The sequence below is a fragment of the Phalacrocorax carbo genome, chromosome Z (genome assembly GCF_963921805.1).
Source record: "Phalacrocorax carbo chromosome Z, bPhaCar2.1, whole genome shotgun sequence".
In the NCBI taxonomy this organism is placed as follows: domain Eukaryota; kingdom Metazoa; phylum Chordata; class Aves; order Suliformes; family Phalacrocoracidae; genus Phalacrocorax; species Phalacrocorax carbo.
This window is the reverse complement of record NC_087548.1, coordinates 27,975,412-28,001,553: the sequence shown is the minus strand read 5'-3', so window position 1 is coordinate 28,001,553 and position 26,142 is coordinate 27,975,412. Positions and strand designations below refer to the sequence as shown.

The window sequence follows — 26,142 nt, the reverse complement described above, 5'->3', positions numbered from 1 at the left end:
TTTGATGAGAATTTGGCTTTGATTTTTGTTGTCTGCACAATTTTTAGTGTGAGACATGGCACAGACTTCCATGTTGATAATTTGTAGCTGCACAATAACAGGTGGTGTTGAGCTGGAGGCTTTGTTACAGGAGACAGCATAACTCTTGACACTTGAGATGGTAGGATCTGCTCTGGGACTAATTCTTGTATCTGTGGGTTTCTGATAAAAGGATCAACAACAAAATAGTTAATTTGACATATATTTAAATCCTATTTTTGGATTTTATAGTCAATGTTAGATTGTAATGGAAAAAAGTGCACATATGTATCTGTTATTCTGAAAACTTGGGAAGATTTAATTTTTGTTTTATCGGTGGTTGTACTGTGTACTTGCAATCTGGAGCTGTCATTGGGGTTTGTTTATTTTTTTAATAGAGTTTCTAGGTATATTTCTAAGACATATGTTGTAGATGCTAAAATTTTAATTAAAAGGCCAAAATAGTCAGCTTCAGTTGCCTGTCCCCAGACTCAAACAATCAAGACAGAAGAATTGCAAAGCAAACACTGGCAGTGTGAAGGAGTGGGGGAGAGACAACGTTATGTCTTCAGAGAAAGTGAGGAATACCCTATTCTGTACTAGAGCTTATTTTGGTATTTTTGTAAAATGTAGATCAAAGTTTGCAGCTGAGTTTTTTTATAAGTGAAAGACAATTCAGAAAATGTCAATAAGTGACTAGCACCCATCAGAACATCTTGTTATCCTGAAAAGCAGGTTCATTCAACTGGTGTGCGAAACGCAAAACTACATACAGAGCAGAGGTATTTTATTTAAGGCATTTTTCTGCAAAGATGGGTGCTCAGTGGTAGCCCACAAAGCTAGCACCCCGCACCGAGAGACTACAAGGCATTTATACAGTGAAATTTGTGTCAGTCACAGTTAAATGTGTCAGACACAGCTAATATTCACATGCCTCAGCTAATAATTTGTTAATTTCTTTCTCACTTGGATGTACACCTCACTTTTAATTTACCAGGCATGCTCCCTTACCAGGGAGTAAGGGACTTACTAGAGTGGGGACAGTTCCTGGCCTGTGGGCCTGATTTTTAGTATTATAACAAGGATAGTTCCCCTACTGGGCCCTTTGGTTTAGTTCTTATCTACATCCCAATTAGTTGTTCTCCTTGACTATGCACTTTAGCACCTTGTCCTCAGTGGCTTCTGAGATGGGATGTTTGCATTGACCAGTCTTGCAGGTCTCCTCCTGGATAGAGTCATGAAACAGGTGCTTCCTTATCTCTCAGTTTCTGTCTCTGGCCCTCAACTTCTGTTTCACCACACTCGCATAGTCCATTGTTATGTCTTTAGCAGACAGTTCCAAAAATTCTGTTTTCTTAGGGATATCAGTCTTTGTTCTGGGTTTGTTGGTTTGTTCTTCTGTTTTTCTGTGTTCCAGCAGGAGGAGTATAGTGTTGGTTTTAGGCTGAGATAATAAGCAGGTGCCTTACAGTAGATGGCAAAGGAAGATATAGACAGCCCTTGTTGAACCAGGAAGAAATTCTTTCCAGCTATGCCCACCTGGGATAAGAAATAAGAGGAGGTGATACTAAGCAAAAGCTCTTATGGTGGCATCTATCATGGGTTTATGAAGACGCAGCCTGCAACAACTCCAGCTTCAGGTTGATACTAATAGCTAGTCGTTTCTGCATTGAATAGTGTTGGAGAAACGGTAGACTAAAAACATAATTCACACCTTTGGTCAGAAAGTTGTCTTCCTTTTAACCCTTAGAGTGGAGTCCATAACACCTATTTGTGTACTTGCAAACCAATATTTGAGGTGCTGCTTCCAACTGTTCTCAGACTACTGAGGGGCATAATCTTAGTGGTTTTGAAAGCAAGAGAGTACCTGTGAATTCAGCTCAATCTTAATTGGTTCACTTTCAGTAAAACACTGTATAGTTCATGTTAGATAAACAGTGGAAGCCAAGACAACTAAAATTTTCTCCTTCAGTAAGAAATCAGGTAGGTTATATACTACTGTAACAGCAGTGTTAAATTATTTGAGAACACAGTTTCTTGTCAAAATCTCCCTGAACACTCCTCCAACAAGCAGCAGCCAAAGACTGCAATACACTGAATGAAGAGAAAGGAGACAGATTGCCCTTTTCTAATAGAAGTGTACTTGTGGAAAACTCCTGAATATTCACATATTAGAGTATTTAACATCTTCCTTTGCTAATTTCCAGGAGAAATTTCAAATAAGATAACTGTCTTCCAGCAAATGTCGCAGATCCCTGGAAGTGTACCCCCCACAACCCAGCACAGAAGTGGGACGAGAAGTTTATTTTGGCAGCATCTTCTATGTGAGGTGGAGGGAACTGAACAGTCTCTAGAGCAACTGCTGAGCTGGCAGCCCCTCAAGTGTATGCAGACAACCTCCAGATGTTTTTTCTTAGTCTTTGGAAGGCAAAGTTAATTTTAACATTTCAGAATGATTATTTGATTGCAGACTAGTACTATGCTTCATTAGTTATGAATATTTACCTAGACCAAGAGCTGACAGAAGATGATCAGGATTATTTAGTTAGCAACTTTCTGTAAATTAATGTCCTGGCTGTTTCCATTCATACTTATATGATCATATTACCTTAATCTTCCAGTATTGAAACTCACTTTGTATCTATCAATTTTAATAGCCATGACTAAGAATTGATCTACTGTATTGGGCCATGGGTCTGCCATCCCATTATGTTTTCTTGAGCAAGAGCAAAGAGCCTTAGACAACAAATAGAAAAGAGGGCTGATGGAGAAGGATCTCTCCCTGGGCCTCTCTTAACCTATAACCAAGGGGCTTCTGAGCTGAAGTTATGTTCCTACTGACATGTTTCACAAAAACACAGGGGCCTGTCTTTGGTAAATTTTATGCAATTACTTTTCAAACAACACCCCTTCCAGTGGCCTGATAATTTAAGTGAAAGCATCATATTTCTCGTACTGTCAAGACTATTGATGAGTCATTTGTCATTCGGCTCTGCACCATTCATGATTTCATGAATGCCTGTTCTGTTCCTTCCTGGCAGAGCATGCCTTGTCTTTTTAGTCCTACGAAGATATCTTGGAATACCTATGATTATTCTTGTTGCTTTCTCTTTAATTTTTCTAATTTTGGTTAACTTCTGTCAAGGAGAACAAAAGTTGATATATAACATTGAAAGTGTGGATTCATCATAAATCTACATGGCAGCTTAAAGTTGTTGTGTTTGGCTCTTCGTTCCTATCCTCTCATTGGTTGCTTTGACTAGCTGAACATATAAAGATTAAAAAATATATTATATTTTTAAATCTTTCTGTGTCTGTAGTTTTCAATTTTGCTCTCTTCTAAACACCAGTGTGTGTATTTTTGAAACAATTCCAGCTTAGTTGCTGTGTTTTTCCCTAAAATCGATGTAAGGAGATTTTACTGGGTTCTCCAGTAATATGTGTGACTTATGCTCTTAAAAAGTTAGGAATGGACAGTAATGACGATTGTCTTTACAGGACTATGTCTAACCATGCCGAGATCTGTAAGTCTTGGGCAGATCCCGCTTACTTTGACAGGTGTTTGGAAAAGTTTGTTTTCCCCATGCCTCTTCACATCGCAAGGGCATTAACATAATGGACCTGCCATGCACATTTAGTGAGATGAGATGTGTGTGCTAATAAAAGAAATACACTTTCAGCAAAACTTCTGTTGACAAAGTCAATATTCAAAATAAACCCAGTGTCATTGGGGACTGCATTCTGTAATTAGTTTTCTTTTCACAAGGCTAAAAATATTGTGTTCTGTGGCATGAGTCTGTCTCTTTGTTATCTGTGTGCTGCTGGATTAAAATGTGGAAGTGTATTTTTCTTAAAGAAGCCAACATTTTTGAACTTGCCACAACAGTTATGCAGTCTCTGGAGAAGTCCATAGGGTCTGTTCAATGTTCACTTTTAAAAGTATTTCAAAGTGAAATTTGTTTGCATGTTTTAAAAAAAAAGTGCCAATTTCATCTGAAATTACTCAGTTTTAAAGGTGGGGGAAAGGGGTGAAGTAAACAGAGTCACATTGTGATATCAGATAATCTCTCTTACACAGTAGTTCACAGAAGTGAAAGCACTTGGCCTGTCTATGGATTTTAATTCCTTTCTTGTCAGTACAGGCTGGGAGGTAATTGCCTGAGCAGCAGCCATGCTGAAAAGGGTTAGGCAAAGGCATGGTTGACCGGATCTAACATTGCAATAACACCACTTGGAGAGACTAGATGACCTTCAGGGGTCCCTTCAAGCCCACAGTTTTGTGGTTATTTACTCATTGGTGTTTCACTGAGCATCTCTAGACATTAGTCAGGCCCTTCTTCCTATTCAGATTCTGACTACCTGGGGGAAGGGGAGGAAGTTTCCTACTGCTGTAGACCTTGAGGCACTGTAGATAGTGGAGAAAGGTATGCTCTTAATTTATGTGTCTTGCTGCATTGTGAGCAGGAATACCTAGTCAAAATACCTGTCAAAATACTACTGCAAATTGATGCATAAGATTTTTACCCTGACTTAACACCCTAATTAGGAAAAAATGCTGCAGGGTGCTTTCTGCTTTTTGAATATTTGGTGAGCTTTTTCCTTTTTTAACAAATTAACAGCATCTGTGGATAAGAATCTTTTATCTTGAAAAGATACCTTGAAACAGCCAATTTGGTTTCTCAAATTTTGTATTCCTATGGTGTAGAAATCCAGACAATTTAAGCAAACGTACCTCTAAACTTCTACATAAACACAAGAACAAGGAACCTGCAATACCTAGGAGCAGCTTAATGTAAGGAGGAATAAATGCTTAACTTTCTCATCAAAAAGTAGGAAACAAGCCAACTATGCTGTATTTTTCTTGTTTCTGTACACTTGCTTGTAAAACATTAAACAGAAAATCCATTAAGGAATATGGTTTTTTTCCTTAATATCAATAATGAATTTAGACTGAGAAAGACAGGATGTGTCAAAGATAGGATTTCTTGAAAAAAAGAGTGTTTGGTATCAGACTGTGATGCAGCATTTTGTAATTTGATGTCTTCCTGGTGTATATTTTACCTATTGAAATTAATTTATAACATTTTTGTTATACTTAATTTTTTTATATGTCATTGGCATAAAAACTTCACGGACAGTGAGTACACTGGTAATGATAACTATATCTTTTGAGACTGTGCCATTCTCAAGCAATGTGAATAGCTGACAAGTCATCTGAACCACCTCTCTGGGCAATCTGCTCTTGAACAAGAGACATGTGGGTAGTAGATCTGGGGATGTGGGCCATTTATTGCTCTACTGTAGAAAGGAGGTGAAGGAGAAGGAAAGATTGCCAGGACCCAGTTAGCATATTGACCCAGGAGTTCACAAGGAACATAAATCTGAAATTTCTGAACTATTAACTAAGGTGTGTCACCCGTTCTTTAAACTGATCTCGGTGCCAGAGGAGTGAAAATTGGTTAACAACATGTTAGTCTTACTTAGAGGGTACAAAAGATCATCTAGGAACTACATTTTGTTTCCATACTGGGCAAGACACCATGTCAGAGGTAAAACATAGCAGAAGTAGATGTGCTAGGTAATTGAATAGTATGACATGCTGGAGAAGAGTTACTGTGGCTTTTTCTGTGGGGAACACATAAGCTGAGATGAGCTATCAGCATTGAGCTTAGGTGGTATAAGGGACACTGCCATGCTGTGCTTGCTGTGTTTTTGCATTTTTCAATTTGTCTTCTGCTTTTGGCCACTTCTGGAGACAGGATGTTGGGCCAAGATTTGTTGGTCTGACCGATTTCTGGTGTTCCTCGCAGAGGTTCTAAAAAGGACATGGGAATCTGTTTAGAAATCTCTCCAGAGATCTGTGGGGTTTTATTAAGGGATGTCCTAATCAACTGTGTTCAACCAACTGTAACTTGGACTCCAAATCTATTTTGTACTAACATTGTGGTACTGGACTTAGTAGGACCAATGTGCAGTTCATGAGCCCAGAATCCATGTAAGAAATTGTTTGTACAAACTTGCAGGATTGCTTTCAGATTCTGTTGGAAGCCTTAGTCTGAGAACTATAGGAATAAAAGGACATGGACTACTTTTTATGGACGGTGGAGTTTTTGTAGCCTACCTTTCATTGACAGGTCTCAAAGCAGCTGCTGCTGTGAACAGAATTGAGGACTGATTGACAAGGATCATTTGTATGCCAATTTTAACAAAACAATGGCCTAACTAGTGTCTTTTTATACTTGATTGTTCTACTTCCTATTATGATAATGTATTCATAGGGAAACCGCTACAAAAATGTGAACAGAATGCAAAAAGTCCTAATATAATATTCTTGCTTCAGTTATAATTTTATACTGGGCACATGTTTGTTATATTAGAGCTCACAGAAATACTTTACAAGTGCCAGCTTGCTTATGCAAGGTTGCCTAAAATTGCTAGCAACTTGATACTGGTACATTTTGTCTTTCTCAGTTCTTTTTCTCATAAGGATGATCCAATTTTTGTGACCTGTTTGTGATAGCTATCCTTTGTTCTCCTCTCTCCCCACCATGTCTGTCATGGGGTAAGGTTTTACTTGCAACCCATTGGTTTGCTTTTCTTCCCTTACCACTGATTTTAGACTGGAACAGCAAGATTATACTATCAGTACTGTTTGTAACTGCTTAAAGGTAGATTAATTTTGTTGCAGGGTGAAAAAGGAGCGAGAAATAGAGAAGAAACAAATCTGTGTTTCTGAATACTTATTTTTCTAATTTCTTATTTGAAACATAAGCCAGAAAACCATGTAGGGTGGAATGAGGATGAAGGAAGAAAGATAGAAATCTTAACATCTGTTCCTGAAGCTGACTCTGATCAAACAGATCTTTGCAGCTTTGTGCAGGAACAGTTGTAGGAGCAGACTCTGAGAACCAAACTCAAAAAACAACTTAAGCATCCAGTATGTTACCAACTGTGTAATTCACAGATATTTGTCTTTAGCCATTTGATCTTTAGATGTTGATGTTTTTATAAGGAATTCTGCTTATCCCAAGAACTGCTGCAAGTCTTAGCTGTACTAAGATATGCAGTCTTGGTACACACCTCACCCTGAAGAATGTGTGTAGTTCACAGTCAGAGACATTTCTATGGCAGGTCCCCTGAAGAACCTAGTCAGGCTGGTATTCTCAGAGCACATGGGAAATGCAGGGACAGCAGTGGGCTGGTGCATCTGGTATATGATAGCCTTTGCCCAGAAATAGGCTGGGAAAGATCTTCAGAGAGAAGACAGGTTTGTTTGCAGCCCTTTTGTTTTGTTTTCTCTGTTGTTTTCATCTGCAGACAAGGTATTGTCTGTGTCTTCTGCATCCTTCTGCAAGTTGAATATAAGCTTGGCAAGTTTTCCTAAATCACATCTAAAGAGAAGGATGCTGTAATAATCTGCAGGCAAAATAAGACAGCTGGATGAAAAAAACTGTAGGAGGTTGAGAAGGAAAGGCCACATTTTATGAATAACATCATAGAATGAGCAAGATTTAGAAAAAGCCAGGGTGGAGGTACTTAAGAGAAGCTCAAGTGGATGACAACTTACAGATTGTGGGTATGAGCAGAACGTTGGTGGCAGTACTCACAGTGACTGAGAGAAGGTTGCAGATAGAGGTTGGTGGGGGAGACATGGATTTGGAAGAAGGGTTTACCTGAAATGACACCTAGACGCATGCATGAAGAAAAGCTGAGATTTCTGTTGCTGAAAGTGGAGAGAGGTCTGAAGCAGAGTGGTATAGATCCAAGTCCTCAGCTGACCTGTGTTTCTGAAGTAAATAAATTTTTTTTCTTGAGATCAATAAAGAAGAAAAAACCAGAAGAAAATCTAGGTTTCCTATTACAGGTAAATGGGCCTTTAGGTCAGTATTTCTAAGGCACACTCCCTGCAGTGATACATGTGGAGGGAATAAACAACCCAAGATCTTTGCCAAAGTTAGAGGATATTCTATGGAGGACTTTCTGAAGGGGTGAAGAGAGAAGTAGAAAGGGTCTTAGGGTGGAGGAGATTTCTGAAAGCCAATGTCAGACTAGATTTCAAGCAGTAAAGGATCAGCGGTGTGAAAAGCAGCATGTGGGAATGGAAGAGGACTATAGAGAACTGCTGAGCTTTGACTGTAAAGAGAGACAGTCTAGAGACTTCTCTTTGACTGGAGTGCGAATAGAACCTGAGTTCAGAATAGTTAAGGAAGGAAAGTGTGAGCATCATCTTAGGCTGAAACTGAAGCCTAGATAATTTTGTGATCTTAGCAGTAGATGGCATACAGCCAGTTATTCCCATGGCGTTACCACAAGTGGAGGCCTGCATAAAGGTTATGGATGCATTGAGGATCTGCAGTGGTCCTGGTTTCTTGGTTCCATACACTTCACAGAAAGTTCATACTTACTGTTTTTGAAAATTTATTACAAAGGTTATGTCACACATACTGTGAATAGGCTAGCTATTCAAAATGCACATGCATTTTGTTTTACCAGTTCCTATGTATCTAATCGGTCAGACTTCTGTTACGGATGCTTGCAGAGTTTGCAGTGGCTAAGTCAACAACAATGAAGCTTTGTTTCTTCTAAGAGGCATGCGTTTGATCATTATTTTCAATTAATAAAATAGCATGAGTTTACATTAACCTTAGAGTTGGGTTATGCAACTGTTTAATGCTCCAGACTCCTTGGAAATGTGGCAGTGGGCTGGCATGAGGGGAGCAGCTTGTGGAGCAGCCTCTAGTGGGAGCTAGTGAAATGCAGGGTATGAGGGCTGGGAAAGCAGAAACACAAGTCAACCAGAAGCTGCAGCAAGGGGAGGGTGAAAAAACAGGACTTGACAACAGCTTATCGTTTAGGGGCTTCTTGGGCCAAGACTGGCATCTCTGTGAAAAGAGCTCTTCATTTTTCTCCTATAAATCTGTCCCTTCTTTAATACACACAAATTGCTAGACAGGTCAAGTGATATTCCCTGTAACGGTTCTAGCTGGCAAAGAAGCATGGGTAGACTACCAACAGAGAAAGAGTGGCCAGGTGTTAAACTGTAGAAAAATGCCAGTGGATGGGAGTTGAATGGTCCAGAATTGATTAAAAAAATAAAAGAAGAGGACAAAAATTTGGGATATAGTTCCGCTAAGAAAGATAACACAAAGAAAGGGGAAGAAGAGGCAGGCATGATGTTGCCAAGCAGTGGAAGAGGAGCTGGATACCCTGGTCACGTGTGTTGTAGCAGGAAGAGTAGCATGATACCAGCTCTGGGCCAGGAACGCTGGAGAACAGCTGTGGGCCCTGTGCATTGTAAGGGAATTCAAGCAAGGCTAAGACCAGTGTTGACGTCACACACGTTTGTAATCCTTTTCAGGACTGCAGTTTGGCCAGGAAAAAAAGGGAAGGGACCTGAGGTTGAAAATAGTGGTATAATCAAATATGGAAATGGTAACAGCCAAAGGGTGGGCTGAGGTATAGACCCTCACCAGCGACGAGGGTGGGGAAAGGTGAGCTGGAGAGAAATGCAAATGAGCCCTAGCAAAGGTGGGGTGATGGAGCATGGGGAATGCAGTGATGCAGTGAGAGTTAGATCGAAAAGACAGTCCCTCTTGAAAAGGGTTACACCCTCACAAAACCTAAAGGACAGAGGTCTGAAAACATACTACAAAGGTGAGGGAAGGGATACATCTGGGTGGAAGTGACTAAAGGAGAAAGAAGATAATAGAGGGTAGGGGGAAGGACCCTCCAAGGCAAAAGGGTGCCCGTGGGGACCTTGGCATCTGTGTGATGCTTCTCAGCTGGCACATACATCCTGAGGCTTTCCACGGGCACTGAACTCGCCAACACCTTTGCTTCACCGCTTGGTTGGCTCTAGTTGCTGTTGTTGCTCTGTGGCAATGAAGAATTATTCAAGATGATTTTGCTGTACTAATTAGTCCTTATTTTTACAGTAGTTCTGTTACTAATTATTGATGATTCACAAACAGCAGGGGCTGTCAGTCTGTGGACATATGGGGAGGGTAAAGATTTTTGTATTGGTGATTTAAAAGGTTGGAACTTTAATGAAGTGGTAAGTACATTTTGCTTAATGGTACTGCTGTGATAGTAAGGTAATTGATGATCACTGATTTACATAAAAACACAGGATTTAAGAAAGTATCATTGACTTTGTCTTTAATTCTTTGATTAATAGCTGATTTCCTATGGAGGAGATTGCCTAAGAAGTTAGAATGATACTGGAAATAATATTGGAGAGTTTAAAATGTTAAAACAAAAATTTCTTCACTGTTATTAAGCTTTTATTATTCCCAGATAGTTAATTTATTTATTATTTCTTTGCTGCCAACCCTGTGTCTTTTCCTCTGCTCACTGAAATCAGGGATTTTCTCACTGATCACTTTGGAACCAGGCTTGGCTCCACATGTTTTACCAGAAAAGTTTTTCATGAGCTGCTGCATTGGTTTACATTGCAGATCTATTAGTAGTCCTTCCTGACAGTCAGTCAAATAATGAGAGATTTATTTAAATTGGAAATCATCAACAATGAGATATTCACTTAAGTCAGGAAATGAGCAGAGGTATGATCGTGGTATCACTAATATGCAACACCCACATGGAATTCTTCTGGGAGTTAGGAAGATATGGAATTAGTTCCTTCAGGCCAAGGAGAGATCCATAGGACATTTGTGAAGGCCAGGAGCTCATGTCATTATTATTCCTGCCCCCTCTAGCTGTGTTTTGAAAGAGAAAACTGAGACGGTCACTTGTACCCAGAGCAATTTGGTCATATATATGCAAGGGGCTGATTCAGCTTGCAAAACAAAACTTGAACTCCAAGTCCAAGAAGGAGGGTTTCAGACACACTTTTTGCTGTATCTGATGAGAAGGTTTATTAATCCTTCCTGCGCTCAGGTTCATTACCAGTCTTAATTCAAGGGTCCTATCTGTTTCCGTGCATTGTAGAAGTAATGAAGTGGAGCAACTTAGGAACTTAAAGGCTATACATGGCAATCTTTCAGATACAGCAGCACCTTTTCTTCACCCCTGTGTGGTCCTGACCCTCTCATGTCTGCGCAGAGGAGGATGGGGACAAGTTCACCTACATCAGGGGTCTCAGATTTTCAAATCCTCATGAAGCTTTCCTACCTTTAGCAAAGGCAGGAACACCCTGAAACAGGGGGAGGGGAAGAGAGAGACACCCTGATTTTTAGGTCCTCCTATTCAGGTATTTTCTATTCATGAGGCTGATACAGAAGCAGCAGGGAGAGTAACCCTGAGTTACAGTTGTGTGGATTTTTTGTTCTTGTTCTTTCAAAATACCCAGACTAAGAGAAACAGCTACCCTTAAAAGGTATCTCTGTAAAAGGATTGATAGACTTGCCTGCATCGATCTATGTCTTGGATAGTTACTCCATCTTGAACAAAACAGAGCAATTAAAGCTGGATGTCCTCTGAAGTGGTAGAAAAGTGGAAGGCATTAATTTACAATGTCAGTTCCCTAGTAGCATTAATAAATGGATAATAAAATAAATATCTGTGTCCTAACTGTCTTCTGTGAAGGATCCCAGGCTCCTGATGAATACATTCTGGGGCAGAGCTATGCACTGTGAAAAAAGAAGCTTTTGCACTGATACTGACCCAAGTCTTTCATGTATTCTTACAGATTCATCTAACGAGACTACTTTAAAACTTTTTTTTTTAAATCAAAGTGAATAATGATGAAAAATGTATTTAAGAGTTTCCTATATAATACCATCGGAGTGTGAGTGTGCTGTTTTTCTTTTTTGGTGTGGGGAGAGAGGGGTTGGGAACTTTCAGAGAACTGTTTCTCTAACCTTGCTCATAACTCATAGTTGATGACGGGTGCTAACTTTCATTTCTGTTCTGATACGCTTACTGGCATTAACTGTTATGGCTGGAGCACAAGTGGGAAGTGAAGCTTTTGTGTGAGAAAAGGAGAGGTTAACTACACTTGTATTGGGGGCAATTTTTGATTTGGCAAACAGTGGCAGGCTTTGTAGTTTAATCTTTTGGAGTACTGCCTGTTACCACCTTCTGACGTATGTTGCTGGGCCGAGAAGAATCAATGCTCAGTGGTGCATGAAAGTCCAACGTGTCAGTTCTAGCTATACATAATACCACTGTCTAACATGCAGACAAGGCTGTTAATACTTAACATAGTATTGTATTCTCTAACGAAAAAAGTTGAATATGGTAACTTCATCCATTTTGAATGTTTATACATATTTCTTTGAAAAATATTACATTTAAGAATAAGGTAATACCTGGACAAATGGCTCAAACTAACAAGCACTGCAGAGAAAAATGCTGCAGAAATAACTCTCCAGAATTCCTGAGTGTCAGGGAACAGTCCTGGGAATCTGCCTACAATTCAGGTTTTGTTCAAATTACATGTCTTGCCGGGTGTCTAGCAGGAAAGCAGAGAATCCATCCATTTGGAGATTGCTAACTTGCAAATAATCCTCCATGTTCATGAGGGGAACAAGATTTTAAGGGTTCAAAGTACATGCATCTTTGGGAGGACATAAGTATTGTTCAGTTGCTTAACAACCTTCTGTAGCTAATGGTTTGAAGTGAAACAAATCAGTAGCGTACAGGAGAAGTGTATTGAAATATATCAAGACACAAAAAGTATTAAGGTAGTCCAACTCCTAGGAAATACAACAACAAAGCAGCCACAGCCAATCTGCTGGCTTTCTTGCAGTAGCTTTAAATTATGATGTGTTCTCATGCCTTCTGATAATGTCATGCCTCACACGGTAGCAAAGTTTTGTCCTGCAAACTAAAGGCTATGGTTCTGGAAAACAATTTTAAATCTGCAATCCAAACAAGTTCTCTTGACTGAAAAGTTACTTTTTTTCTAACCAAACCCATTAAAATATTATTATTGAATATATGTCACAAGACATTTAATACAAGTTCTGTATTACATTCAAATGAATAAAGTGATATTGGACCAGAAATAATAGCTTTCTTAAGGAAAATACAAGTCCTTCTGTGTAACCAAGGTACTCTGTTAGGGAAAGAGGGAAAAAGAAGTGGTGTTTTTTGTTTCCTTATTTTAAACCCTACATTTTTTAACGTAGAGGCAAATAAAACAAAATTAGGAGTTTGGTAAAATATGTTCATAAAAGATACACTTCAAAGCAACTAAGGCTGCTAGTCATATGCCTGCCTGCCTTTGACAGCCTTTCATAGTTCTATTTGATCTTTCATTCTTGCATGTAAAATGCTATCTTCTTAAGAACCAGACTGGAAAAAAATATCTGTAATACTCTTCTTTAGCAGGCTTCAACTACAGAAGTACAAATTGGGCCCATGAGACTGACGCAAGATCCAATTCAGGTAAGATGCTCTTTCAGTTTCTTGACACAGTCAATTCAGTGTTAACCAGTGAAGAAATTAAGGTTCAACCTCTATAGTTAAGTATAATATTTTCATTTTACTTGTGCAAGGACTGTGAGACGAGTAATTGGTGTTTTGGTTTACCTGATTGCTTGGGAAGAGATCTACAAGAGAATTAACTTTGTAAACAAGGTGCTTCAATTTCTGTTAACATAAAATCATTCCCTTTATATGTCCTGTCAGTAGGAGTGTGTGTGTGTATGTGCATTAGCAGGGGAAATAGCTGCCTCTCTGGATATTAAAAACTGTTCAGTTCTGATATACCAAAGCATAGAGCTCCATTATAAAGTTGAGGTACCCAGGGAGTTTTGCTGGGTTTTGCACAACAGGACAGAGAACTGTTCTTTTACAGGTCACCAGTTCAAAAAATCACACCACTTCCAACACGACAGGTTGAACTTCAACTTAAGGAGCAACAGTCCTCATCCGTACTTGCTTCTGTTTCTGTATATTCTGTTCCTGTACCAGTAAACAGATGACAAGCATTATTTTTTTAGCTTATAGTGGGTGTTAGAGCTCTCAGATCATAGGAAAGGAAATAATCTTACTCTTTAACATTGCTCTAGTGATACAGCATTCATCTGAATTAACAATTTTGATGTCTTAACTCTGTAAAATATATTTAGTCACCAGTGACCTTTTCTGGTTTGGTTTGTTTTGGTTTGGTTTGGTTTGGTTTTTCCCCCCCATATCTGGCTATGAGAGGAACAATGATGTGATAGAAATGCTATTCTAAAGGAAAATAAATCATGTGTATGTGCATCGTAAAGTTCTACATTTTTATTTCTGTATTAAGCATTCAGTCTTGATGATGACTTGGTATGATTAAACTATCTGTTTATATTATAATAAGGCTGTGAAACTGTAGCTTCAGAGTAGACCAGTCTTTGGTTTTTTAAGGAATTTCACCATAAAAGTGTGGAACTCTTCACAGGAAAATGTTCTTTAGACTGTGATCATCTTCAGAAAGAGGGTCAAGTAGATATTTTACAAATATTCTCAGTGCCTATGTCAGGATTTTACTTTGTAGAAATTGGATTTGCCAAAATATCATATTACTAGTGTCAGCTGTTATAAGTGAGGATTTTTCCTGTAAGAAGGGAAAGCGGGGGTTTTGTTGTTTTTAAAAGTGATTGACCTTCTTGGTGTCTTGGCATTTTGTCCCTGCATTACACAAGTGAGAATCTATGGTGCTACTATAGAAGACCTCTAGTAAAGCAGAAAGCAGACCTTAGAGTAAAACCATTAATTGAAGAGTTTTCCATAAAGATATTGCCATACACTAACTTATTTACAGTAAAGGGAAAACACTTTATGTAAACCCACCTCCTTTGTTTGTGGAACAATCCACATTACCTCAGCTAATTTGGCAAGTATTGCACACATCCACGCATTTAAAAACTGTATGTTAATCTTTTATTCCATCTTGACAATGGAGTTACGTGTTTCTCCACGCAGTGCAGACACCTACTGAATATCACATTTTAAATATCTATTTGTGGGTGCTTAGTCATGTTCACAATTGTCTGATAAGACAATTTAGTTTGTTAAAACGATTGCCAGCAGGGCTTTTCTTAGCGGTGGTCATTTTATTCTGGTGTGTGTTTTATGCTGTTATGGGACACCTGTGCCAACCTCAAAGTGGCCCGTATTTTTTGTCTGTGAGTTCACCTTACCTGTGATTGTGACTTGCCATAAAGCATTTAATAGATTCCTCACTGGACTTTATGACCATCTGTGTTGGAGGGCAAATCTGGTTTGGTTTGTACTAGATCATGACCCACATGCTGCTGGCCTTAGGGGGCAAGGGGAAGAGTCCAAAGCAAACCTACCTACCTACCTACCTACCTACCAGCTCTGACCCTCCACACATCCTCCCCACACGCAGCTTGAACATCTGCCACATCTTTGTACCAAGGCTTGCAAACAGGCACAGTTTGGTTCTGAGACCTTAGAAATTATAAAAGTACATGTAAATATGCTTTCTCCAGAGGACACAGGAGAAAGGTGTTTTTTTATAAATGTTTAGTGCAGGTGAAAAAGCTGCCATCTTTTTGCAGAAGTGCCTACCAGGGCTGATAAAGGTTTGGATGTGTCGCCCATTCAAATACTGCATTTTCTCACCTCTTAGAACATTCATTAGCCATCATCTCTTTCACAGCATTGACAAGAAACTCCATTTGTGTTCTGATGATGGTGATCTTCTCTGTTGAGCTGCAAATGAAGCATGATGATGCACAGTATTTTACTGTTTCCCCATGCCAATTTTCGGTGTAAAAGCTCCTCCCTAACTTAATTCAGAGCCACTATGTGTTTCCACCTTAAAACTCTCCTGCTGGGATACAATAACATGAAAATAATTAAGTAACTTTATTTTTACTTCTTAAGTTGCGTTTTATAATTTTCTTAGTTTCCTTGTGGTACCCTATGTGTCTGTACTCAGCTGGTGTCTCTTGTTTTATTTTGAGCTCTTTAAAGCAAATCTCTGTCCATTTTCTGTATTTGTTTGATAAACTGGGAACAAGACATGCAATAGTTGTGTGAAGCAAATACTTAGAGAGATAGTAAAAATTCCAACAAATCACTAAAAAACTTAAAGGTCTCCAAAGAAGTCCACAGTGCTCCTAAACCAGGGTAGCACTGAATAAAATTATCTTTCTACAGTAACACTGACAAAATATACGCAAAAACCCAAAAAAGTTACATGGTTATTTTTTGCCAAGAAACACAGATTGAATCCAAGCTTTTTCTTGACAGTTTTGTTTATATGGATTGTTATATTTTTATTTTGACTTTGAAAGCTTATCTTGCAAAATACTTCTAGTTATATTATGTTTTCATGGTTTATGGTAACTTTATACAACTGTTAATGACAAAGCATGGTAGTAATGCTTTAAAAAACCTTTTAAAGTTATTATTCTCAGAAAGATTCACACACTGATAATTAGCTACCCATGGGAGATTGGGTGGTTTAATTAAGTTCCATTATTTTACAGCTGGTAAATAATTGCATTTTGCAATCCTTTATTTCCAAACTAGGAATGTTAAGAGGAGGAAGATATCAAAAAATGTGCCCCAAAAAACCTATTTTCTGAAACATATTGTACCACTCAAACTAGGAACAAAATAAAACTCATAGCAGTTGGAACCAAACAGAAGTTGTTCCAGAGTAGGGACTTTACCTGAGAATCTGCAGACAAAGTCTGCAGCTCAACCATGTCACTGCATTCCAACACTTCAATGCTGGGAAAAAATCAGGGATTAGGTAGAGTGAGAACAGTTACCTTGGATGTTAAGTGTCAGGAATCCAAATCTGCTTATTGTTAACTGCCATTAAAAATATTCTTTCTAAAAACTTGAAACTTCTTAAGCTATTTCTTAATATTTTTGGAAATTCCAAGCATATAATTTTCTTCCACTGTTTAATGAAACCTTCACTGGTTGTCCTGCCACAGTAGCATTAATTGATTTGTTTATTGTTTAGAATTCAACAATTCAGACAGCTCAAGATAAGAGAAAATTTATGGTCATCTTTTCTGTCTTCTGGACTGGTGGTGTTGAATTTCACGTGGTGACACCACAGCTGCATAAAGCAGCACAGATGAAAGATTATTGACCTTTCTTGTGGGAATTTGGGGCAAAGTTTTGCTTATTTTGCTCAAGACAGGTTGTTTCAGTGAAGTCAGGGGATGATTTATCTTTGTGAAATCAACAGGATTTTGCTCTATACGTAGATTATTCTCTGGCTGCTGCCTTTCTGTACAATTTGATTAGCTGGATAGACTTTTGACTTTTTGAGGCCTTTTGACTTTTTGAGGCCTTTCTTTTTCACAGTATATTGCACTAAATTAACCTTTTTCTTCATCTGTGTCGTGGTTTAGCGGCAGCTCAGCCCCACACAGTCGCTCGCTCACTCCCCACCGGTAGATGGGGGAGAGAATCAGAAGGGTAACGCTCGTGGGTTGGGATAAGAACAGTTTAATAATTAAAATTAAAAGAAAACAACAGTAGAAATGCAATGTAAAGGAGAACAACGAGAGGCGCAAAGCCCTGGGGGGGTGGGGGGAAGGGAGGGGAGAGGGGGAACGAACCGCCGGAACAAACTGCCCGCGCCGCAGCCGCGCGCCGCCCGCCGACCCGACGCCGCGCCGCCTCCGCGCTCGCTGCAACTGCCCCCACCTCAATATATTGGTCATGGTGTCACATGGTATGGAATGAACCTGCCATTGGCCAGTCGGGGTCAGCCGCCCCCACCATGGCCCTGCCCCTCCCAGCCCCCCCCCGCCACGCGGCAGAGCGCGGGAAGCTGGAAAGGTAGCCGACCCCCACAGTGAGGAGAATTAACCCCTTCTCAGCCAAAACCAGCACATTCTCCACCCCTTATTCCATACCATTTACACCATGCCCAGGTCCCATATGATGCAATACAACCATAGCAACCACCACCCCTCCCCTTCCCATCCTTTAACATAATACACAGACATCATTCCCTTAGTTCATGGACCTTCCCTGTACAATGTCCATTAAAAATGTCCATTGAGTTCATCCAGTCCATGACTCTGGGCTCCATCTGTTGTATCAGTCTTTCCGGGTGGGAGAGATGGTGTGTGGCGTTGGGTCGCTGCATACCGAGTCAGTCATCGTTCCATCACTGCTGCACGGCTTGTTTCATAGTTGATCTTCCATGGGTTGGGAGGCTTGTACTCTGATATCATTGGTACAACACAGAGGTGACACACAGTATTATATAGCAGTTCACATTGTGCCATGCAGTTCATTGACTGTTTTCACCCAAAATCAAATCCCCTTGAGGCACACATCGGATTTCTCCATCCTCCCGCATCACCCACCAAGTGTACCCAGGTCCTCGAGCAAAAGCAATCCCACGAATGGGTTTGCCTTTGCCGGAGGCAGGAAGAACCCAGACTGTTTTGCCCAGCATACTTTTTGTGTGCACTACAGGGACTCTATCCCCTTCCACAGTACGTAAGGATTCTGACTGGGCAGGGCCAGCTCGGTTGGCAGATCCCCTCGTGTTGACTAACCACGTGGCTTTTGCTAAATGTGTATCCCAGTGCTTGAATGTTCCACCCCCCATTGCTCTCAGTGTAGTTTTTAACAGTCCATTGTACCGTTCAATTTTCCCAGAGGCTGGTGCGTGATAGGGGATGTGATACACCCACTCAATGCCATGCTCTTTGGCCCAGATGTCTATGAGGCTATTTTGGAAACGAGTCCCGTTGTCTGACTCAATTCTCTCTGGGGTGCCATGTCGCCACAGGACTTGTTTCTCAAGGCCCAGGATAGTGTTCCGGGCAGTGGCGTGGGGGACAGGATATGTTTCCAGCCAGCCAGTCGTTGTTTCTACCATTGTAAGCACATGGCGCTTGCCTTGGCGGGTCTGTGGGGGTGTGATATAGTCAATTTGCCAGGCCTCCCCATATTTATATTTCAGCCATCGTCCCCCATACCACAGAGGCTTTACCCGCTTCGCTTGCTTGATTGCAGCGCATGTGTCACATTCGTGGATAACCTGTGCAATAATATCCATGGTCAAGTCCACCCCTCGATCACGAGCCCACCTGTATGTTGCATCTCTCCCTTGATGACCTGAGGTGTCATGGGCCCACCGAGCTAGAAATAGTTCACCCTTATGCTGCCAGTCCAGATCCACCTCAGCCACTTCAATCTTGGCAGCCTGATCTACCTGCTGGTTGTTCCGATGTTCTTCAGTGGCCCGACTCTTGGGAACGTGAGCATCCACATGACGTACCTTTACAACCAGGTTCTCTACCCGGGCAGCAATATCTTGCCACAGTGCGGCAGCCCAGATGGGTTTGCCTCTGCGCTGCCAGTTGCTTTGCTTCCATTGCTGCAGCCAGCCCCACAAGGCATTTGCCACCATCCAGGAGTCAGTATAGAGATAGAGCACTGGCCACTTTTCCCGTTCAGCGATGTCTAAGGCCAGCTGGATGGCCTTTACCTCTGCAAACTGGCTCGATTCACCTTCTCCTTCAGCAGTTTCTGCTACTTGTCGTGTAGGACTCCATACAGCAGCCTTCCATCTCCGGTGCTTTCCCACAAGGCGACAGGACCCATCAGTGAACAGGGCGTATTGCTTCTCATTTTCTGGCAGTGTGTTATACAGTGGGGCTTCTTCAGCACATGTCACCTCCTCCTCTGGTGATAATCCAAAATCTTTGCCTTCTGGCCAGTCCATAATCACTTCCAAGATTCCTGGGCGACTGGGGTTTCCTACTCGAGCCCGCTGGGTAATCAGTGCAACCCATTTACTCCACGTAGCATCAGTTGCATGGTGTGTAGAGGGGATGTTTCCTTTGAACATCCAGCCCAGCACTGGCAGTCGGGGTGCCAGGAGCAACTGTGCTTCAGTACCAACCACTTCTGAAGCAGCTCGAACCCCTTCATATGCTGCCAATATCTCTTTTTCAGTTGGAGTATAGCGGGCTTCGGACCCTCTGTATCCCCGACTCCAAAACCCTAGGGGTCGACCCCGGGTCTCCCCTGGTGCTTTCTGCCAGAGGCTCCAGGTAGGGCCATTCTCCCCGGCTGCAGTGTAGAGCACATTTTTTACATCTTGTCCTGCCCGGACTGGCCCAAGAGCTACTGCATGGACTATTTCTCGTTTAATCTGTTCAAAGGCTTGTCGTTGCTCAGGGCCCCATTTGAAATCATTCTTTTTCCGGGTCACTTGATAGAGAGGGCTTACGATCAGGCTGTAGTGTGGAATATGCATTCTCCAAAAACCCACAACGCCCAAGAAAGCTTGTGTTTCCTTTTTGCTAGTTGGTGGAGACATGGCTGCTATTTTGTTGATCACATCCATTGGAATATGACGACGACCATCTTGCCATTTGATTCCTAAGAACTGGATTTCTTGTGCAGGTCCCTTCACCTTACTTTGTTTTATGGCAAAACCAGCTTTCAGAAGGATTTGGACTATTTTCTCTCCTTTCTCAAAAACTTCTTCCGCTGTGCTGCCCCACACAATGATGTCATCAATGTACTGAAGGTGTTCTGGAGCTTCTCCCTGTTCCAGTACAGTCTGAATCAGTCCATGGCAAATGGTAGGACTGTGTTTCCACCCCTGGGGCAGTCGATTCCAGGTATACTGGACGCCCCTCCATGTGAAAGCAAACTGTGGCCTGCACTCTGCTGCCAGAGGGATTGAGAAGAATGCATTAGCAATATCAATTGTGGCATACCACTTGGCCGCCTTTGACTCCAGTTCGTATTGAAGTTCTAGCATGTCTGGCACAGCAGCACTCAACGGTGGAGTGACTTCATTCAGGCCACGATAGTCTACTGTTAGTCTCCACTCTCCATTAGACTTCCGGACTGGCCATATGGGACTGTTAAAGGGTGAGTGGGTCTTACTGATGACTCCTTGGCTCCTCAGTTGGTGAATGAGTTTATGGATGGGGATCAGAGAGTCTCTGTTGGTGCGATATTGCCGCCGGTGCACTGTTGTGGTGGCGATTGGCACCTGTTGTTCTTTGACCTTCAGCAACCCCACCACAGAAGGGTCCTTTGAGAGACCGGGCAAGGTAGACAGCTGTTCAGTTTCCTCCGTCTCCAAGGCAGCTACACCAAAAGCCCACTTGTAACCTTTTGGGTCCTTGAAATACCCTTTCCTGAGGTAGTCTATGCCAAGGATGCACGGAGCCTCTGGGCCAGTCACAATGGGGTGCTTCTGCCACTCATTGCCAGTTAGGCTCACTTCGGCCTCCAATACAGTTAGCTCTTGGGATCCCCCTGTCACTCCAGCAATGCTGGTGGGTTCTGCCCCTATATAGTTTGATGGCATTAAGGTGCACTGTGCGCCGGTGTCCACTAAAGCTTTATACTCCTGTGGGTCGGACGTGCCAGGCCATCGGATCCACACAGTCCAGTAAGCCCGGTTATCCCTTTCCTCCACCCGGCTGGAGGCAGGGCCCCTCTAGTCCTGATCATGGCAGTCACAACTCACTTCCTGCAAATGTGAATCAGGAGTCCCTCTATTACACTTAGAAATAAAATCTGCGCTTCTACTCCTCTGTCTGGGGACTTGTTCACTGGAAATTGGAGCAGCAGCTTTCCTGGAAGAGCCCCCCTGAGTGACTGTTCTTCCTTGCAGTTCATGCACTCGTGCCTGTAGGGTCGAGGTAGGCTTGCCATCCCACCTCATCATGTCCTCTCCGTGGTCACACAGGTAGAACCATAGGGTGGCCCGTGGTGTGTATCCCCTTCTTTGAGCCAAAGGACGCTTATTCCTAACAGCTGAGACACTGCTCTGTCGAGGTGGGGAGTAGGACAGATCTTCTTTGAGTTGCTGGACCTCTTGGGATAGTTTCTCCACAGCAGAGACAAGCGAGGAAGAGATATTTGTGTCGTAATCTCGGAGTCTATCTATCACCTCTGCCACCGTTGGTGTCTCGTCATCTTTCCAGGACATCACTGCCAATGAGTTTGCATGCGAAGATGCTGCGCTCCGTACAAACTTCCGCCACATGGGTCGTGTGCACTCGGCTTCATCTGGATCTTTGGATGACCGTTGATCATCCAGGTCACCATAAGTCACCTCAAACACAGCTAATTCCCTTAGATACTGGATGCCTTTCTCCATAGTTGTCCATTTTCCTGGGCGATATGTAACATCTTCTTTAAAGGGATACCTTTCCTTCACTCCAGACAGGAGTCGCCTCCAGAGGCTGAGGGCTTGTGGCTTTTTTCCTATTGCTTTGTCAACGCCCCCTTCCCCAGAAAGGGATCCCAATTGTTTGGCTTCTTTTCCCTCTAGTTCCAGGCTACTGGCCCCATTATCCCAGCATCGGAGCAGCCAGGTGACAATGTGCTCACCTGAACGACGGCTATAATATTTTCGCATATCTCACAACTCGCTTAAGGACAGGGATCGGGTGGTCTCTATTTCATTTATTACTTCTCCCTCCTCTCCCCGCGATGGCCCTGGTTCTTCATCATCCCGTTCTAAACGAGTTGATGTCCACTTCCAATATTTTGTCTTGTGTATGGGGGCAACTGATACTGGTACGGGTTTATTTTCTGAGCTAGTTCTGGTACTTGTTGTGGGGGTTTGAGTGGCTGCGGTGCCTGTTGTCCGGGCTGGATTGTCTACAGTGCCAGTCACTTTGCATTTCAATCCAGAGACCTTCTCTTCCCCCTGGGGGCATTGAATGCTGTTGAGCAGGGCTCGGTATGCATGGGCCAGGCCCCAGCACGTTGCAGTTATCTGTGTCTCTCTGGAGTTCCCAGCGTAACAACATACTTTCTCCAAATATTCTACTAGTTTTTTAGGATTCTGCACTTGTTCGGGGGTGAAACTCCAAAACACTGGGGGTGCTCACTGCCCTAGGTATTTGCCCATGCTATCCCACATGCCCTGCCACTCGTAACTATCAAGCCTCGGGGCAGATTTCTGGGTGATATTCTTAAGTTGCTTAGTCAAAACCAAAACAACCTGCCCAAAAACTAACAATAAGTGCACCTTAACTACCCAAGGATGTTCAAGATACAAAGACGTTGTTGTAACAAAGGCACAGACATCATAGAACAAAGTTGCAAAGGTATTATTCTGTATTTCCTCCATATAAAATCTCTCAGAGGAGGAGGTATAATTGCTAATTGCCTCAACAAGGTGGTATCCAAAGTACAGTAACGGTTTCAGCAAAAACCCCAAATACCAGATAAAGCTGAAAACGAGTGTTTGTATAACAAATCTTGTAGGCAAAACATTACTAATCACAGCAGAACACAGCAGACTCAACAAACCAACACCAATCTGTAACACCAACTGCAAAAAGGACAACATGGTGCTGTGACCAGCAGCTGTTGTTATCTCCAACCCTTGAGCCCCAGGTTGGGCGCCAAAAAGACTGTCGTGGTTTAGCGGCAGCTCAGCCCCACACAGTCGCTCGCTCACTGCCCCACCGGTAGATGGGGGAGAGAATCAGGAGGGTAACGCTCGTGGGTTGGGATAAGAACAGTTTAATAATTAAAATTAAAAGAAAACAACAGTAGAAATGCAATGTAAAGGAGAACAACGAGAGGCGCAAAGCCCCGGGGGGGGGAGGGGAAGGGAGGGGAGGGGAGAGGGGGAACGAACCGCCGGAACAAACTGCCCGCGCCGCAGCCGCGCGCCGCCTCCACGCTCGCTGCAACTGCCCCCACCTCAATATATTGGTCATGGTGTCACATGGTATGGAATGAACCTGCCATTGGCCAGTCGGGGTCAGCCGCCCCCACCATGGCCCTGCCCCTCCCAGCCCCCCCCCGCCACGCGGCAGAGCGCGGGAAGCTGGAAAGGTAGCCGACCCCCACAGTGAGGAGAATTAACCCCTTCTCAGCCAAAACCAGCACAATCTGTCACACAGGTTGGCATAGTTAATGATCAGTTGCTATGGCAAATATGTGCAAATTGTGAAGGGGATTGTCTACGTTACTTTTGTTCCTAGCTGTGTAATTCATACGCAGATAATATATGAACTATAAAGGTAGGATTAAAAATTTGTTCGCTCCTGAAAACAGTCTTTCACACAAGAAGCACAAAAATACAGCTGTTCTCAGCCTGTATTCTGTGCGTCAGTTAGCAAAAAGACTTCCTACGGCATCAGTTTGGTTTTCAGAACAGTGCCTCAGCACACATCCCACCTGATCTCTTGTGAGCCGTTCCTTAAGTGTTAAGTTGAAGTTGTCAAAACTACCTCATATATTTACATAATTAGGGACAATTTTGTGATGTTGACTCAGATTTTTTTTCCCCTACCCAGCCCTGTCCATACCTGCTTGTCTGTTCTTTTCAGTTTTGAAATAATATGGGTTAACTCTATTTTGTTGTACATCAAAGGAGAAATAGTGAATAAAACCTTGCTATGTTAATTGTTTGTCCCTGAAGAGCGATAGTGAAGGCAGTTGCATTTCAGACAGTTCATTACAATTAAAAGTGTGTGCAGCTGGGATGGCCTGATGAGAGTGGCCGTGATGTTTGAACACCTACCCACCTACTCTGGGTGGCTGCTGATTAAATTTGAACATGAGTTAGAACAGACTCATCATCTGACAGCTGTTTTTGTCCTAATTATCAGTCCTATGCAGTTAACTATTGATTATCTATTGACAACCACTCTATCTATTAAGAAAGTTGCGCTACTGCACCAGCTGTTTTGCAGTGTGTAGTTCGATCTTCCCACTTTCAAGGCAGACTCAATATTTTGTATAGCAGAATTGTTTCTTAAGATAGCAGAGAACTATTTTGTATGCTGAATGTGGTGCCACTGTTTTACATGCTTTGCAGGTTTTGCTGATCTTTGCAAAAGAAGACAACCAAAGTGACAGTTTCTGGTGGGCTTGTGACAGAGCTGGATACAGGTGCAATATTGCCCGGACTCCAGAGTCAGCGCTTGAATGTTTTCTTGATAAGCACCAGGAAATAATTGTTATAGATCACAGGAACTCCAGATATTTTGATGCGGAACATATCTGCAGGTAACCTAAAGGCCCTTATGCTCCTCTTGAAGCTGAGTATACATTGTACAAAATAAAACCTCCTAATTTTAAAAACAAAAAATAAGAAAAAAACCCCAACCTCCAAAACTGAAAGTAGAATTAAAGTTTGGGGACTGAGGCCAGGAGATTTGCATATATCTGTAAGAGGAGAACAATATGAAAAATACACTTTTGGCAAAGCTGAATCATAGAATTGTCTCTTTAGGTCATGGGTTTCTATCAGAGTATAAACCAGAGCTGTCGTGAAATTATTCCCTGCTGTCCGTGCCTGCTGCAGGAGGCTGAAGCTGCAGGGCTTCAAGGGAATGTGTTTGTCCACTGTGTCAGGGACTGCCAGATCGTCACAAAAGTTCACATCCCTCTTCTGGGCCACATTACTCTGCCTTGGCAGCTCTGAGGTTGCAAGTGCTTAGTATTGGGATTCTTTGCTAAAATACATTGTTTCAGCTGAAGCACACATTTTGTACCATATACCATACTGTGCTTCTCAATACATCATGAGCTCTAATTTGTCATGTTTATGACAAGGAGCAGTTTAAAGCTCAAATACTTGTGCTGATGGAAGTTCTTCTGAAAGACCAACAAATAAATATAAAGACCCTTTATTGAGGACGGCATGATGTAATTGGAAAAAAGTTATCTTTAGGCAGTAAAAAGTGAACGGAGTGTTCTTCTGATAGTTGGTCATGTTTTTTCCAGTTTATCAATAATATGTAAAGCAGTAAAATTTTGTTTTTTCAGCATTTCAAAAATTATAGTCTATCATATACATTTTCTATACCCTCTTTGCTTATTGGCATGCCCCAAAAGAACTTGCCACCCTTTAAAGAAGATTTTACAATATCTAGAAAGACAACGGTAAATATGGGAGAAGATGGTGGAGATTCTTGTTTAAATTAGCTAATGGGTATTGTAAATACATTGTATAGACTGACCTTTCTCAACCCATGCGTTCAGGGCAGTCTGCCCCAAATAACATAAGTAAACAGGGCAAACCTTTGCTAGGGTATAAGAGTGGATTTGAAGACCTGCTGTACATGCCCTGTGTTTTTAGTGCTGTTGCCTCTTCACTGCTTTGAGCAAAATCTGAGGAACTGGGTAGCAAAGCGGAAATGGATTGTTTAAGTGGGGACAGGTAGGTTTTGGCAGTGTGATATCCTGTTTTCTAGCCTCAGTAGTATCTTTCAGTCC

The 26,142-nt window shown here is 41.9% G+C and overlaps 2 protein-coding genes across 3 annotated transcripts in view; one reads left to right on the top strand and one right to left on the bottom strand.

The window, feature by feature from the left end:
• Positions 1-323: 323 nt before the first annotated feature.
• WDR41 (WD repeat domain 41) overlaps positions 324-26,142 on the bottom strand; it is an 89,160-nt gene continuing 63,341 nt past the window's right edge. The window contains exon 13 of one of the 2 annotated variants that reach the window (XM_064438754.1): positions 324-1,557. In XM_064438754.1, coding sequence (XP_064294824.1) covers positions 1,336-1,557 — 222 coding nt within the window. In that variant the 3' untranslated portion in view covers positions 324-1,335. The remainder of the gene's footprint in view (positions 1,558-26,142) is intronic. The other variant, XM_064438760.1, reaches the window with a different exon arrangement.
• Positions 26,020-26,142, top strand: part of PDE8B (phosphodiesterase 8B) — a 34,774-nt gene continuing 34,651 nt past the window's right edge. Inside the window, exon 1 of the mRNA XM_064438751.1 lies at positions 26,020-26,086. Within this exon, the coding sequence (XP_064294821.1) occupies positions 26,064-26,086 (23 nt within the window). The 5' untranslated portion in view covers positions 26,020-26,063. The remainder of the gene's footprint in view (positions 26,087-26,142) is intronic.